This window comes from Phyllobates terribilis, unplaced genomic scaffold (genome assembly GCF_046119375.1).
Source record: "Phyllobates terribilis strain yellow unplaced genomic scaffold, ASM4611937v1 Scaffold_11__3_contigs__length_659146591, whole genome shotgun sequence".
Taxonomy (NCBI): Eukaryota; Metazoa; Chordata; class Amphibia; order Anura; family Dendrobatidae; genus Phyllobates; species Phyllobates terribilis.
In genome coordinates, this window is record NW_027362771.1 from 111,876,702 (window position 1) to 111,894,112 (window position 17,411).

The following is a 17,411-nucleotide window of genomic DNA, read 5'->3' on the forward strand; positions in this document are numbered from 1 at the left end:
CCAGGCTAGAAACACCAGCCGTCAGCCGCCCCAGAAATGGCGCATCCATAGGATGCGCCAATTCTGGCACTTAGCCTCGCTCTTCCACGCTGCCCTGGTGCGGTGGCAGGGGGTAATAGGGTTGGGGTTGATGTCAGCTTATAATGCCAGCTGACATCAAGCCCAGGTTAGTAATGGAGAGGCGTCTATAAGACACCCCCATTACTAACCCCATAGTCAAAGTTAAAAGAAAACACAAACACCCAGAATAAAGTCCTTTAATTGAAATAAAGACACATTCCTTTATTGTTCTAAATTAAACCATACTTACCGTCACGCCCATTCCAGCTGAAGCCAACGATCTCCTGCAATAAAAGAAAAATAATAAAGCAACCTCATCCTTACCTTTCCATGGTTCCCACGACAGCTTCAGCTCTGCTACATCGAGATAACAGGCTGGACCGCAGCAGAACGCTGCCATCCAGCCTGTCATCCCGCAGACACTGAGAAGCGCAGGCATGCTTGCGCTCTGCAGTGTCTGGCTGTGACGGCATAAAGATGAGACGAGTTCATGTCCAATGAACTCGGCGCACCTCATGCACGTCACTGACAGCGTGGGAGAATTCTCCTGCACTCAGCACTTCAGCGTGAGAATTCTCCCACGCTGTCAGTGACGTGCATGAGGTCAGCTGAGTTCATTGGACATGAATGAGCTCACCTCATGCACGTCACTGACAGCGTGGGAGAATTCTCCTGCACTCAGCGCTTCAGCGTGAGAATTTTCCCACGCTGTCAGTGACGTGCATGAGGTGAGCTCATTCATGTCCAATGAACTCAGCTGACCTCATGTACGTCACTGACAGCGTGGGAGAATTTTCACGCTGAAGTGCTGAGTGCAGGAGAATTCTCCCACGCTGTCAGTGACGTGCATGAGGTGCGCCGAGTTCATTGGACATGAGCTTGTCTCATCTTTATGCCGTCACAGCGAGACACTGAGGAGCGCAAGCATGCCTGCGCTTCTGAGTGTCCGCGGGATGACAGGCTGGATGGCAGCGTTCTGCTGCGGTCCAGCCTGTCATCTCGATGTAGCAGAGCTGAAGCTGTCGTGGGAACCATGGAAAGGTAAGGATGAGGTTGCTTAATTATTTTACTTTTATTGCAGAAGACATTGGCTTCAGCTGGAATGGGCGTGACGGTAAGTATGGTTTAATTTAGAACAATAAAGAATTGTGTGTTTATTTCAATTAAAGGACTTTATTCTGGGTGTTGTGTTTTTTTAAATACTTTACTAGAAATTCATGGTGGTCATGTCTAATATTGGCGTGACCCCATGAATTTCGGGCTTAGGGCCAGCTGATAATGCCAAGCTGGCCTTAACCCCTTTATTACCCAGTGAGCCACCGCACCAGGGCCCTGGATGAGTTGGGTACAGCGCCAGAAGATGGCGCTTCTATGAACGCGCCATTTTCTGGGGCGGCTGCGGACTGCAATTTGCAGCGGGTGGGGCCCAGAAAGCTTGGGCCTCCCTGCGCTGCGGATTCCAGCTCCCAGCTGCCTAGTTGTACCTGGCTGGGCACAAAAATAGGGCGAAGCCCCACGCATTTTTTTTTTAAATTATTTCATGAAATTCATGGAATAATTAAGAAAAAAAGGGCTTCCCTATATTGTTGTGTCCAACCAGGTACAAATAGGCAGCTGGTGGTTGGGGGCAGCCCGTTCCTGCCTGCTGTACCTGACTGGACACAAATATAGGGCGAAGCCCCACGTCAATTTTTTTTAAATTATTTCAGGAAATTCATGAAATAATGAAAAAAAAATTGATGTGGGGCTTCGCCCTATATTTGTGTCCGGTCAGGTACAGCAGGCAGGAACGGGCTGCTCCCAACCACCAGCTGCCTGTTTGTACCTAGCCGGACACAACAATATAGGGAAGCCCTTTTTTTCTTAATTATTCCATGAATTTCATGAATTTAAAAAAAAAATACGTGGAGCTTCGCCCTATTTTTGTGTCCAGCCAGGTACAACTAGGCAGCTGGGGGCTGGAATCTGCAGCGCAGGGAGGCCCAAGCTTTCTGGGCCCCACCCGCTGCAAATTGCAGTTCGCAGCCGCCCCGGAAAATGGCGCGTTCATAGAAGCGCCATCTTCTGGCGCTGTACCCAACTCATCCAGGGCCCTGGTGCGGTGGCTCACTGGGTAATAAAGGGGTTAAGGCCAGCTTGGCATTATCAGCTGGCCCTAAGCCCGAAATTCATGGGGTCACGCCAATAGTAGACATGACCACCATGAATTTCTAGTAAAGTATTTAAAAAAAACACAAACACCCAGAAAAAAAGTCCTTTAATTGAAATAAACACACAATTCTTTATTGTTCTAAATTAAACCATACTTACCGCCACGCCCATTCCAGCTGAAGCCAATGATCTCCTGCAATAAAAGTAAAATAATAAAGCAACATCATCCTTACCTTTCCATGGCTCCCACGACAGCTTCAGCTCTGCTACATCGAGATGACAGGCTGGACCGCAGCAGAACGCTGCCATCCAGCCTGTCATCCCGCAGACACTGAGAAGCGCAGGCTTGCTTGCGCTACTCAGTGTCTGGCTGTGACGGCATCCAGATGAGCCGAGGTCATGTCCAATGAACTCGGCTCACCTCATGCACGTCACTGACAGCGTGGGAAAATTCTCACGCTGAAGCGCTGAGTGCAGGAGAATTTTCCCACGCTGTCAGTGACGTACATGAGGTGAGCCGAGTTCATTGTCGGCTCATCTGGATGCCGTCACAGTCAGACACTGAGGAGCGCAAGCATGCCTGCGCTTCTCAGTGTCCGCGGGATGACAGGCTGGATGGCAGCGTTCTGCTGCGGTCCAGCCTGTCATCTCGATGTAGCAGAGCTGAAGCTGTCCTGGGAACCATGGAAAGGTAAGGATGAGGTTGCTTTATTATTTTTCTTTTATTGCAGGAGATCGTTGGCTTCAGCTGGAATGGGCGTGATGGTAAGTATGGTTTAATTTAGAACAATAAAGAATTGTGTCTTTATTTCAATTAAAGGACTTTATTCTGAGTGTTTGTGTTTTTTTTTTTACTTTGACTATGGGGTTAGTAATGGGGGTGTCTTATAGACGCCTCTCCATTACTAACCTGGGCTTGATGTCAGCTGGCATTATAAGCTGACATCAATCCCAACCCTATTACCCCCTGCCACCGCACCAGGGCAGCGTGGAAGAGCGAGGCTAAGTGCCAGAATTGGCGCATCCTATGGATGCGCCATTTCTGGGGCGGCTGACGGCTGGTGTTTCTAGCCTGGGAGGGGGCCAATATTCATGGCTCCCTTCCTGGGCTATTAATATCAGCCCCCAGCTGTCTGCCTAGCCTTTGCTAGCTATTAAATTAGGGGGGACCCCACGTCATTTTTTTGGGGGGGTCCTCCATTTTAATAGCTAGTAAAGGCTAGATATTCAGCTGGGGGCTGATATTAGTAGCCTGGGAAGCTCCATGGGTATTACCCCCTTCCCAGGCTTCAAACATCTGCCCCAGCTGTCTGCTTAACCTCCGCTAGAGACTAAAATTACGGGGAACCCCACGCCAATTTTTTTTAATAATAAATCCTTTATTTTAATACTAAATGACAAGTACAGTAACCAACACTGTCACTGTACTTATTATATATGTGACTGACATGTTTCTATCTATCTAATCTATGTGTGAAGCTCTATTCTGTCTGTTATAAATTGTCAGGTACCGCTGCTGAATTGCCGGCCGGCTTTTTTAAAGAGACGGTGCATGAAAACACTATTATTTTTTTTAATAAATCCTTTGCAGTAAATGACAAGTACAGTAAGCAACACTGTCACAGTACTTCATATATATGTGACTGACATGTTTCTATCTATCTAATCTATGTGTGAAGCTCTATTCTGTCTGTTATAAATTGTCGGGTACCGCTGCTGAATTGCCGGCCGGCTTTTTTAAAGAGACGGTGCACGAAAACACTATTATATTTTTTAATAAATCCTTTACACTAAATGACAAGTACAGTAAGCAACACTGTCACTGTACTTATTATATATGTGACTGACATGTTTCTATCTATCTAATCTATGTGTGATGCTCTATTCCTTCATGTCTAAATTGTCTGGTACCGGTGTATGCCGCTGCTGAATTGCCGGCCGGCTTTTTTAAAGAAAGCGTCTTCTGAGCAGTTTGTCAGCTTTAGAAAACACCTTCAAAGGTGTCCAATGTGTTCCTATGTGTTTTTGTTTGCCTGCCATTGGTTTTAACGGTGTTCGACGGTGTTCTAAGGTGTTCGACGAACAGTTCCTCGAACATCCCGGTGTTCGACGAACCGAACCGAACCCGAACACTACGGGGGTGGCTCAACACTAATTAGGAAGCTCTTCAAAAAAGCAATTTAATGCCATTTGCAATAAGATTTTGGATAAGAAAAAATGAAAGAACACGCACTTCACATGAAATACTGGTTTAGCATTCAGCAATACAGATGCTGTTGAGAGGATAAGTGGTAGATTGACATGCTTTACGGCTTTAGCGTCTAAAAATGGATGTATGTGCCGGCTGTAAGATGTGTACCTGACAAGAGAAACGATCTATCTGGAGCAAAGCAGAAGAAGAGCAAGCTGACCTTTTAAAAACGCTCTTGGTGTTCTTTTAGCATGTATTTGCTTTTTAATATATTTGGCAATGGTTTCTGGTTTGCATCCAATGTCATAATGCTTTCTCAACATTTAAGCCATCATTACACAGAATCCATGTGGAGCAACTGCTGACAATGTGGTAATTTCAATTCAAAGAAAGAAAGACTTTAAAATGCCCATAAGAGGCTTGAGCTTTTAACTATGCAGATAGGATTTCATACAGCAAAACTAGAAACATCATTTATAAGGACTGGCATTCCAAACACCAGGCCTAAACCATACCTTCATCGATTAAATTGGGCAAATTTTATTAATACCTTTGGCACATTTATGGCAGTATTAAACAGGCATAGATTTCCTCCACAAAATGCATGATTTTCTCTTAAAGGTTGTTCTGTTTTGATGAATGTCCCCGGCTGCAGGTTAATATAAAGAACTTAATTGGGCTACGCTCATCTCCCCAGGTCCACTGGCATTGGTTATGGAATGAATATCACATCGACAGCGCAGCAAACAATGAGTGGGCACAGCGCCTCTGCCAGTCTAGACGGAATGCCCCTTTTCAGAGCTGCTGAGCGCAGATTGGCTGTTGTGCTGGCGACGTGGCATTATTGCCTCAGCTAACACCAAACAGTGAAGGAGTGGCAGAGCCTCGCCAGTGGACCCGGGGAACATGAGTGCAGCAGAGTTTGCTTGTTTATAACCAGCAGCCGGAGACATCATTTACTGAAACTGAAGAACCCCTTTAAATTATAAGAGTTTTCTCCTTTCAACCTTCTTTACTCCATCAGCGTGCCAATGATAAAAATAATAAATAATCTGTTCCTGGCCCTCCCCAGGTCCTCCGCTGCATCTGTGTCGCTACTCCAGTGATTGGATACAGGCTGTAGGAGAAAGCAATTACAGGAGCCTTGAATCCTTTAGTGACGGAGACAATTTTGACCTTAGATGGTATCGGTCACCAGGTTTTTGCTACCTCAACTGAGAGTAGAATGGTGTAGGACAGTGCTGGCCGAACCTATGGCACGAGTGCCAGAGGGGGCACGCAGAGCCCCCCCCCTAAGGGCACGCGCACCATAGCCGCAGCACTCGTGCTCCTGGACCGGGCCCGGCGGGTGAGGACTGCCGACGCCAGCCCCTACTTCTGGTAGATGTGCGTTCTCTGACACACAGCTACGGTAGCTGAAGTGTATTGCAGCGCACGGACGTCATGTGCCCCATCGCTAGGACGCTGGAGTCAACTGGCAGCTACAGGAGAGGACGCGGCGCAGGAGAGGAAGGAAGGTGAGGAGGAGTGTTTATTATGTTTTTTTTTTTTTTTGCATGCGATGAACAGCGGCGCCAGCAGGATGGGGGGGGGGGCGGCATATATCCATGGATGGGGGAAGGAAAGGTAGCATATATACATGGATTGGAGGGGGGGGGGGGGAGCAGCATATATACATGTATTGGGGGGGAGTCGGCATATATACATGTATTGAGGAGGCAGCATATATCCATGGATGGGGGGAGGAAAGGCAGCATATATACATGGATTGGGGTGGGAGGCAGCATATATCCATGGATGGGGGGAGGAAAGGCAGCATATATACATGGATTGGGGGAGGGGCTGGGGAAGGGCAGCATATATACATGGATTGGGGTGGGAGGCAGCATATATCCATGGATGGGGGGAGGAAAGGCAGCATATATCCATGGATGGGGGAGGAAAGGCAGCATATATATACATGGATTGGGGGAGGGGCTGGGGAAGGGCAACATATATACATGGATTGGGGGGAGGCAGCGTATATATATGGATTGGGGAGGAAAGGCAGCATATATACATGGATTGGGGGGAGGCAGCGTATATATATGGATTGGGGGGGAGGCAGCATATATACATGGATTGGGGGGGAGGCAGCAAATATATATGGATTGGGGGGAGGCAGCATATATACATGGATTGGGGGGAAAGGCAGCATATATACATGGATTGGGGGGAAAGGCAGCATATATACATGGATTGGGTGAGGGAAAGGCAGCATATATACATGGATTGGGGGGGAGGCAGCATATATACATGGATTGGGGGGAAAGGCAGCATATATACATGGATTGGGGGGAAGGAAGCATATATACATGGATTGGTGGGGGGGGCAGCATATATACATGGATTGGTGGGGGGGGCAGCATATATACATGGATTGGTGGGGGGGGGCAACATATATACATGGATTGGGGTATATACCAAGATGGAGGTGAGCACATTATTTATTTCTGCAGTCTCATACCCCTGCTCCCGTACGTGGCTGCTCTATGCTACCCTTGTCTGCTCTCTGTATGAGTTGTTTTTCCTAAACTAAAACCTCAGTATTCGGGTTAATTTGCCGTGTTGGTACTTGGCGATAAATAAGTGGGTTTTGGGTTGCAGTTTGGGCACCCAGTCAGTAAAAGATTTGCCATCACTGGTGTAGGAAATGAGACCCTGAATCCAATTATGTATCATTTAGATTACTGGGTGCAGAAGTTGTGATACAATCAGAGTTCTTATATTTCAGCATGAAGCAGAGCTCAGAAAGCTAACCCCATTCACACCTGTGATCAGCTTTGTGTAAATTGTACATGGACAGTTAGCTGCTACATCAGTGCTAAGGGCGGTGTTGGACCAGGAGGCACTGAGGTGGTCTGCTAGTCCGGAAGTGATAATCTCCTGCTGATAAAACACTTATTGTATTGAAACAACTGAGCACAACCTAATAAATGGCATTGCTGAAATTAGTGTCTCAGTCCCTACCTTATGCTGCCCTCAGATTACATAGCAAAAAAGTGCTGACAGATTCACATTAAAGAGCACCTGTCAGCAGGATTGTGCTCAGTGAACTACATACACTGTCAGGTGAGCGATATTACATTGTTTAAAATGATACCTTGGTTGATGAAATCCGTGCTGTGGTTCTTGTGTAATCTTTACTTTCAGTTTGGAGATAATGATATGCTCGTTCTCCGGTGCGGCCTGTGGGGGGACTCTATCTGGTGCTCTGCTTACATATTCATCTGCTCCTATGACAGCTCACTGATCGTTCACTGACCGGCCTCCTCTTTTACTCAGCCCCGCACTACTAGATGCATTATGTAAAATAGGAGGCAGGTCAGTGAATGATCAGTGACCTGTCATAAGAGCATACAGATGAATATGTAAGCAGAACACCAGACAGAGCACCCCCCATAGGCCGTCCCGAAGGACAAGCATATTATTATCTCCAAATTGTAAAGTAAAGATTACACAAGAACCACAGGACGGATTTCATCAACCAAGGTATCATTTTAATTAGTGTAATGTCGTTTACGGAGCACAATCCTGCTGACAGATGCGCTTTAAAGTACCACTCCAGCATTTTTGTTATTACAGCGCAGGAGTGGTGCTAACAATCTAAGTTCCCCGGCCCTAGTCTCATCCATCGCCGTCTTCTTTCATCAGTGCCATTCTGGTCGGTCTCCAGCAGTTTGTGACGTGACGGATTGCTCCAGTGTTTGCTGCAGCGAGCCGGAGATCATTTTTCAATGCAAGTGTATGAGAGCCTCATTCTGTCTCTTATAGACTTGCATTGAGAGCTTATGACCGTTACCTCTTACAGTCAGAAATTGCGGTCACAAGATGGTGGGGTTGGGAAGAGCTGAAGACAGTGGCTACTAAGTATAATGCTAAGTGCAAGGACCTTAGATTAGTGGCACCAATCCAACACTGAAATAAAAAAACCCCACTATGGTGGTGCTTTTATGACTGAGCCGAATTTCACAAATCTAACTAGTGTCGATTTATGATGTAATAACTTAATTTATGAGGTAATAACCTTGGAATACTTCAACATAAATTAGTGATTCGGAGATTGTTTTTTTTTGTGACACATTGTACTTTATGACAGCCATAAATTTAGCTTGATGTGTATTTTTTATGATAATAGCTGAAATTTTATGTAAATTTAAAAATAATTGACATTTTTAAACTTTGAATGCTTACATCCTTATACCAGACAGTCCTACCACACAAAATAATTAATAAATAAGATTCCCATATGTCTACTTTATGTCAGCATTATTTTTCAAACCTCCTTTTATTTCGTTAGGATGTTAAGAGGCTTAAAGGGAACCTGTCAGGACCCCCTGTGCCCACAGAACCACCAGAAGTTGTGTCTACATAGCTAAATCCCCTGCCTAACAGTCTCTTTATTACATTACACACATAAATAGATCTTTAGAAAAAGTAGTTCTTAAGTCTCTGATATGTAAATGAGGGCTTTGAGTAATTGATGGGGAGTTCCTGTCCCCAGACTAGTCGGCCCACTCAGCATGTTATCACGCGGGCGTCAGGGAGGTGCACTGTGCATGATCGGAAGTGCAGAAGACTACCGATCATGTGCAAGGTATGTATAGCGCTGGCGATGACGCCGGAGCTTGTAAGTCATGTTATCACACCCACAGGGGTGGAGGTGTGATAATATGCTAAGTGGGCCGACTAGTCTGGGGACACTAACGTTCCACGACTAGTCAAAGCCCTCATTTACATATCATAAACGGACTTCAGAAATACATTATATACATAAATAGATCTTTAGAAAAAGTAACACAGGGACTGTTAGGCAGGGAATATACATATGCAGACACAACTGGTGCTGGTTCTGTGGGCACAGAGGATCTGACAGGTTTCCTTTAAAATTTAGCAGCAAATGTTCATTTTTTTTTTCCCCAAGAACACTTACAAACCCTACTTTTTACGGACCTATTGAGCCCTGAAGCGACTTTGAGGGGCCTAAGTATTGGAAACCCCCAGAAGTTATACCATTTTACAAACTGCACCCCTCAAATTATTAAAAACTGCTGTTAAGAAATTTGTTAATCCTTCAGGTGTTACACAGAAAGTAAGGCAAGGTGGAATGAAAAAAGTGGCTTTAGCCCAAAACTTTTCATTTTCACAAGAGGTAACAAGAGAAGATAGAAGATGGACTTAACACTTTATTAGGCAATTTCTCCCAAAATTGGCAATATTACATATGTGGGCAAAAACTACTATTTGGGCACATGGCAGGGCTCGGAAGGGCAGGAACGCTACTTAAAGTGACAACATTTTGGAAATTACACCTCTCAAGGAATTCATCTAGGGGTGTGTTGAGCATTTTTAACCATAGGTGCTTCACAGAATTTTATCGCATTTGGACGTGAAAACAAAGAATTTTTTTTTTTCCTGTGAAATCTTATTTTAGTCCCAAATTTGTAATTTTCACAAGGGATATAAATGGGAAAATGGACCCCACAATTTGTCATGCAATTTTTACTGAATGTGGCAGTAGCCCATATGTGGTTGTACACTAGCTTGAGCACACGGCAGGGCTAGGATGGGAAGGAGCGCTACTTGGCTTTTAGAAAGCAGTATTTGTTTGAATAAATTGTGGATGCCATTAGCTGAGCCCCTGAGGTGACAGATCAGCAAAAAAAAACCCAAAAACTCACAAGTGACTCATTTTGGAAATTACACTGCACAGGGAAGGATAGTTACCACTAAAATATTATATTAGCTGCAAATTTTCAAATTTCACAAAAGTAATAGGTGTCCACAATTTGTTACACAAATTCTCCCGAATGTGGCGATGCCCCATATGATATCAGAAAGTAATATTTGGTCACAAGGCAGGGCTTAGATTTTGGAGAGAAGATTTTGCTGGAGACATTTCCAGACCACCCAAAGTACTAGAAAAGCAATAGAATCTGGAAGTGTGACCGCTTATTGGAAATTACACATGAATTCATCTACAACTGCAGTGAACATTTTTATGTGTTTTCACTTTGCAACATTAACTTCGCTCCAAATATACCAGATTAGTGACTATACATTGTTCCCAGCTTATGTTTCTGAAGACACGCACCCCATAAATTGTTAATTGGGCTCTCCGTATTACAATAATGCCAAACATATAGCCACTAGCTGCAGTTTATGCACACTGTGCATAAGAAGCAAGGGGCATTTGGACTTAAGATTACACTGGATTTGATTTGTGGAAGGAATCACTTTTTCAGGGTATTTGAGCTACTGTGACATGAACCCCCCCCCTCCCCCATTTTCCATTGACAGCCCTAAGTGAGGACTTGTTTTTGCGGGATAAGATGAAGTAGGATTTTGAGGTACAACACATTTTTTGGTAGATTTCAGTGTAAGGCTTAGTTCACAATAATCCTGCGCTCTACGCTGAGCTCTTAAAGGGCTTGTCCACTACTAGGACACTCCCCTCTTAATCTAAGCATTTGGAGCTGATAAAATAAAAAAGCCTAGTCACCTCCTGTTCCGGCACCGTTCCAGTGGTGTCGGCAGTCGCGTTCCCGGGGTTCTCATGCGGTTGTTGTGACACATGAGCCTGGTGCCCAATTAGCGCTGTCTCTGCCTTCGTACGGTTAAGTAATTAGCAGGTAGTTAGAGAGCAGCTGCAGCCCTCACTTCCTGTTAATTACTTAACCGTACAAAGGTGGGGACAGTGACGCCAGCACTGATTGGGCGCCAGGCTCACGTGTCACAACAACCACACGAGAGGCCCGGGAACGCGACTGCTGACACCGCTGGAATGGCGCCGGCATGAGAGGTATTTTATCGGCACCAAGTGAGGAGTAAGAGAAGGGGTTGTCCTAGTAATGAACAACTTCTAGAAGTCAGAGTTTCAGCCTAAATCTAAAAAAAACATTAATCAGACAAAACCCCCGATGGGAACATTCACTATAATGAGGCAGATGTAGTCACTTTGGACTCCATCGGGCCTCTGTCCCAGCGGTGTCAGTCTTTTTAGCACACAAAAGTGTGGTAAAACAAAAGTGTGATAGACAGGACAACACCAGAATAGAGGCAAGATGGAGTCCAAAGTGACTCCATTGGCCTCATTAAAGTAGGGGTTTTATTTGCCTCATTAAACGTTTCTTTTGGTTTAGTTCATTCGCACCAACCTTCAAAGACATCTCTTGTCAATTTTCCTCTTTCCCCCACATCCAGGGAGGTTCTTGATGGTCTCATGCTTGGCAAACTTCTTAATAACATTTCCCACTGTTGAAACTGGGATACCAAGGTCTTTGGAGATGGCCTTATACCCTTTGGAAGTCTTGTGTTTGCTAATAATAGCAGTTCTGATGTCCTCAGACAGCTCCTTTGTCTTCACCATTGTGACAAAGGAACAGGGCCTACCAGGTGGCTTTTTAAAACACTGAAGTCATCATTCATTGGCTAATTGATGTCACATGGGCACCAACAATTAATCACAGGTGAATTTCTTTTGTGATTTACCACAGGCTAGTCAAAATGTGTTTCCATACTAAATTAATGTAAAGGTGCCAATACCAGTGACAAAGCAAGCTTTCGATTTTTCCCTCCCATGGTTTTTTGTTTTAAATTATTGTTTATCATTTGCTCTTTTGTATTTAAGATGAGTGCTCTATACAAAAAAACTGTTTCACTTGATTCATTTTTTTCAGGAGAAATTCCACATTTTGTGCTTAAACTTTATGAGTGCCAATAATGATGAGCAGGACTGTAGATGGCGTGAGCCGCTGAGCCCAGTGATTGCACACAGCTTTAACATGAGCTGCTGATATGACGTTAGTAGCCTGTAAACAATCATCGGAGCAGCAGAAGAGATGCAGCGCTGGACCTGGGGAGGGTGAGCAATTGATGACTATTTTTTAACACAGGCCCACAGATGAAGTAAAGAAAGTTGAATGGTGAAAGCGCTCTAAAAACTCTGTTGATAATCATGACCCTCAAAATCGACTACACCGGTTTTTAAAAAATGTTGGCAAGTGCGGTGCAAGCACAGACATTTCTCAGCAGCTTTGTCACATGAATGAGTGCGCTAATTTGTGGTGCAGTTTACGCATCATATAACTTCTGACATTCCGGTACTTCCAGGAACAAATTCACATTCTACTTCTTAATAACTTTAAGTCACTTCATTGAATATTTCTATATCAAGAATCAAAACGTAAGATTTGAGAATGAAAACAAAAGGATTTATGCAATTACTCACCCGTTACCAGTAATGGCAGAAAAGACAATTTAAAGTGTACAGCAATTATATATGGACCAAAATTGTGTTCTTTCCTACCTGCATGTGTGGTCATCACTGACACTTGCAATTTCATTTCCATCGCAAGAAGAAAAAACCACGTCATTTATGTAGGCTTGATGACCCTGAAGGACCTTCCAAATGGAAATTGGAGAGCATGTGTCAATACTTTCATAAGATATGATTACTTTAGAAATGTTATAATTACTATTACTTGAACAACCAACAGGCTAGTGATGGTTACAATCAAAAAATTGCCTGCAAGTGAAAAATTACAAGTTTATTGCAGGGAATATGAGAATAGGGTTACATGATTCTTCAACCTCCAAAGGACCAGGCCTAATTTGGTATTAATTTCCACACCAAATTTATATAGTTTTATATATGTTTTATTAGATTTGTACAATAAATGTTTTTTTCTATAATAAATCATTTGTTTTTGTGTCGCCATACTGTCAACAGAGCTATATGAGGGCTCATTTTTCATGGAACAAGTGGTTGATTACACTGCTTACATTTTTGGGTACATACAGCTTTTTGATAACTTTTTATTCCATTTTTTTTCTTGCGGGAGGGATGTAGAGAAAAAGTAGCAATAATGAAATTTTTGTTTGTACTTTTTTGTTGTCATTTACTGTGCGGAATAAAGTTACAGTTTTATAGTGCAGGTCAATAAGATTACAGTGAAATCCATATTATAAAGGTTTTTTATGTTTTACTGCTGTTGAACAAGAAACTTTATTTTTTTTCCAGTGTCAGTCGGCTGGCCATAATTTTTTTCTCACCTCCCTGTGTTAAAGCTTGTTTTTTTGGGTAACGAGATGTAGAGTTTATTTAAACCACTTTGAGGTCTGAACAAATTTTTGCTCATTTTTTATTTCATTATATGGCTAGATGAACAAAAACGACAATTCCTGAATAGATTTTGATACTTTGTTCATGGTGTTCACAGTGTTGGATAAATAATGACATTTTTTTATTGTAATGGTCATTATGGACGCGTCAACACTAGATATTTTGTCCTTTTTAAAAAAAAAAAACAACAACTTTTACGTGTGAAAAATAGGATTATATTTACTGTACTTGTCCCACAAGAGTACTTGAACATGGGATCCTTTGATTGCATAGATAATACACTGCACTGCTTATGTAATGCAGTGAATTATCCAGCCTGTCACGATCTATTAGGCCTCGATCTATAGCAGACTGGAAGGCCAGTGTTAGACCTCCGGTTGCCATAAAAACCATCAGCTCACTGTGCTGACGTTGCAGGGGTTCGATGGAGTAACAGAGAGGTTAATCTCCCTCTTTAAGGGCTCATTCACACCACAATTTTTCATGTACGAGTACTATCGCTTCTTGTCCAAGCATAGCACTCGTACTTTTGACAGTCTATGGGGGCTGTTCATATGTCAAATTTTTTTTCTTGAGCCGAGTGGTCCATGCAAAATCGCGGAAACATGTCCAATATTAATCTGAGGGTCGGATCAAAATTGACAATGCAATTGGGTCCGTGAAAAAACAAAAATCAGGCCGGACTCGGATGCCATCCATATGTTGTCTGTTTTTCACTGCCAGATAAATAGGAGAGGGTGGAGAATCTTTTATTCTCATAAGTGAAAAAAAATGACCAAACTCTGATGAAAGTTTGATGGAACTCGGAAAAATCACTCATGAAATTCGGCCGTTTTTCTCGCAAGTAAAAAACCCCCCGATGTCTGAATAAGGCCTCATGTATTAATTGAGGTAGTACCATGCTTATTTCCAGCTAGCAGTGGGGAGTGAGTGTTGTTAGGAGACCAGGGATCACGAATTTGCAGTGAAGATGCCTTTTCAAGTCCTAATGGAAAGTGGCATGTTCTATCAAGTTGTGAAAAGGCAGCGCTGTGACAGGAAGTGGTTAAATATTGTAGATCCTTTTTTTTTTTTATAATAATGTTGTCAAAGAGAATGAGCTTGAGCCCTAAATCAATAATATACCTATCTTGTCTCCAAGAAAGTTCCCAAGCCATCATGGTCACTTGTAAATTAAAGAGCACCTGTCATTTCAGGTAACTTTTCAGAATGAGCTGTGAGTAAAGGAGGAATAAGACTAAGACCATCTCAGGCCACTTTATGACTGGTTTCCTGCATTGTCAAAAGCTTTTCCCTCTGGAGGTCCTATCTTTAATTTCAGCTCTCTGAACAAGTTGGTGTAGATAACCTGCTGTGATGTCTCCAATACACGTCAAAGAGGGGATTTCTGCTCTTATTTCTCTGTATGAGTACGTCCAAGGTTATATCCCTGCACTCCATGCGGGTTCCGGCGATGAGCCCGCATGTTACCAGGCACATGCAGCTGATCAGATCAGCTCTCATGTGTCCCTAACAGCCGCAGGTGGAATTGCGATCCTCCCCTGACTGTTAACACGTTAAATACCACTGTCAATCTCTGACAGCGGCATTTAACATCGACATGCAGGAAGCGAGTAATAAGTTACCGCCCAACAGCGCCCATGTTACATGACCGCGGGTCGCCGATGGTTTGGCATGACAACCCGGGATATGCAGAAGACCCCTGCGGTTGTCATTACCAGGATGCTATGAGTGCTGCCCAGTGGTTGGCGCTCATAGCAAGTCAGCACTTTTGCTACACACAGCAGTGGCTGAGGCCCTGTTGTGTGTAGCACAGGCGATCAGATGATCGCAGCTTCTAGTCTCCCAGGGAGAATATTGAAAGAAGTAAAAAAAAATGTTTTTTAAAACATGTTAAAAAAAAAATATATAAAAATTCAAATCCCCCCCTTTCAAAATAAAACAGTAATAAAAAACAAACAAAAATATACACATATTTGGTATCGCCGAGTTCAGAATTGCCCGATCTATCAATATATAAAAAGAATTAGTCAGATTGGTAAAAGGTGTAACGAGAAAAAAAAAATCAAAAAGTCAGAATTACGTTTTTTGGTCGCCACAACATTGCAATAAAGTGCAATAACAGGCGATCAAAAGATCGTATCTACCCCAAAATAGTAACATCAGTGGTGTTGCTGCGCTTGGGACCCCCAGAGTTCTGCAAGCACTCGGGACTCCGGTGCAGAGTGATCTCTATGACTGACGACATCATCTGGACCTGGTTGGCCCGATGATGTTAACCCTGTGTTATCGTCTAGATGCCACCATCAATAATGATCGTGGCATTTAGAAGTTTTAGAGAGAGAGTGGGTTCCTTTTCTCAGCCCTCCGGCACCCCCGCAACGTGATCACGGGGGAGCCGAGGGTTGTCAAGGCAGCTTGAGGTCAAATATTGACCTCCAGGTCTGCCAGCTACGGTGACCTGTTAGACCCATGCAGCAGCAGTAAAGTTGACAGGTCTCTTGCATTGCAATACATACAGGATGTATTGCAATGCATGAAACCAGCAATCAGGGAAATAAAAGTTGAAATCTCATACAGAGACTAAGTAAAAAAAAAAGTTAATTTTTTTTTAAATTATTTAAAAAATAAATATATCACAAAATAAAAAAAAAAAAAAAGATTTATATACAAACAAACAAAAAAGTACACATATTTGGTATCACTGTGTCTGGAAAGACCCGATCTTAAAACTATCACACTAGTTAATCCCTTCAGTGAACATTGTAAAAAAAAAAAAAAATGGCAAAAAACTATGCTTTTTCATCATACCGCCGAACAAAAAGTGGAATAAAACGACGAAAAAGACTAATGTAAATAAGAATGGTATCGCTGAAAACGTAATCTGGCCCACAAAAAATAAGGCGCCACACAGCTCCATCAGCTGATTTTGCATCACTATGTTCTGAGATGTACAAACAATTATTTTTTCTATAAAATAGTTTTTATTGTGTAAAAGCAGCAAAACACATAAAAAAATGTATATACAGTTATATGAAAACGTTTGGGCACCCCTATTAATCTTAATGTTTGATAAAAATTTGTGTTTTTGCAACAGCTATTTCAGTTTGATATATGTAATAACTGTTGGACACAGTAATGTTTCTGCTTTGAAATGAGGTTTATTGTTGTTATGTTCTGCTACCAAAGCTAAGGAAAGAGAGGAGATCTGTCCCTACTATAAGACTCAGCTGAATCCCTACGATGTAACAGGGAACCTGATCCTGCGATCAGACCTGCTAAAGTCCTAATCTAGTCTGTACGGAGACCTATAGATTTGGGGAGGGAATCCCTACAAGTACTAAGGACTGGGAGGAATATGGGACACCTCCTAACAGAAATAGTAGCAGACAGACGAACAAACAAAATAGATAGAACATAGAGGTCCGTAGACCAAGCAAACTAACAGAGTTAGATACAGAGCACAGGCTAGCTAGAAAGTAGATATACAATGAAGTCCAGCAAAGCCAGAAGGGCGGAGCAGGATTAAATAGGCCAACAAGGTCATGTGACCAGCAAAGGAAAAAAAACCTAACAGCAAGGTTCTAACAGTACCCCCCCTTCTAAGAGGATCCTCCGGATCCCCTAGGACCAGGCTTATCAGGAAATCTCCTGTGAAACGCTCTGATAAGTCTGGACGCGGAAACATCATCTGACCTCACCCAAGAGTTATCCTCGGGTCCGAAACCTTTCCAGGCCACAAGATACTGCAAACTACCTCTATACCGTCTAGAGTCAAGGATGCGAGAAATTTCATATTCCCCGTCCTCCACCACCGGAGGAACAGAGGCAGAGGCGTCACCATCC

General features: G+C 43.2%; 1 protein-coding gene across 1 annotated transcript in view; it reads right to left on the reverse strand.

The window, feature by feature from the left end:
- Nucleotides 1-17,411, reverse strand: part of NUP37 (nucleoporin 37) — a 95,732-nt gene that overhangs the window by 36,627 nt on the left and 41,694 nt on the right. The window contains exon 5 of the mRNA XM_073651520.1: nt 12,750-12,844. Coding sequence (XP_073507621.1) covers nt 12,750-12,844 — 95 coding nt within the window. The remainder of the gene's footprint in view (nt 1-12,749; nt 12,845-17,411) is intronic.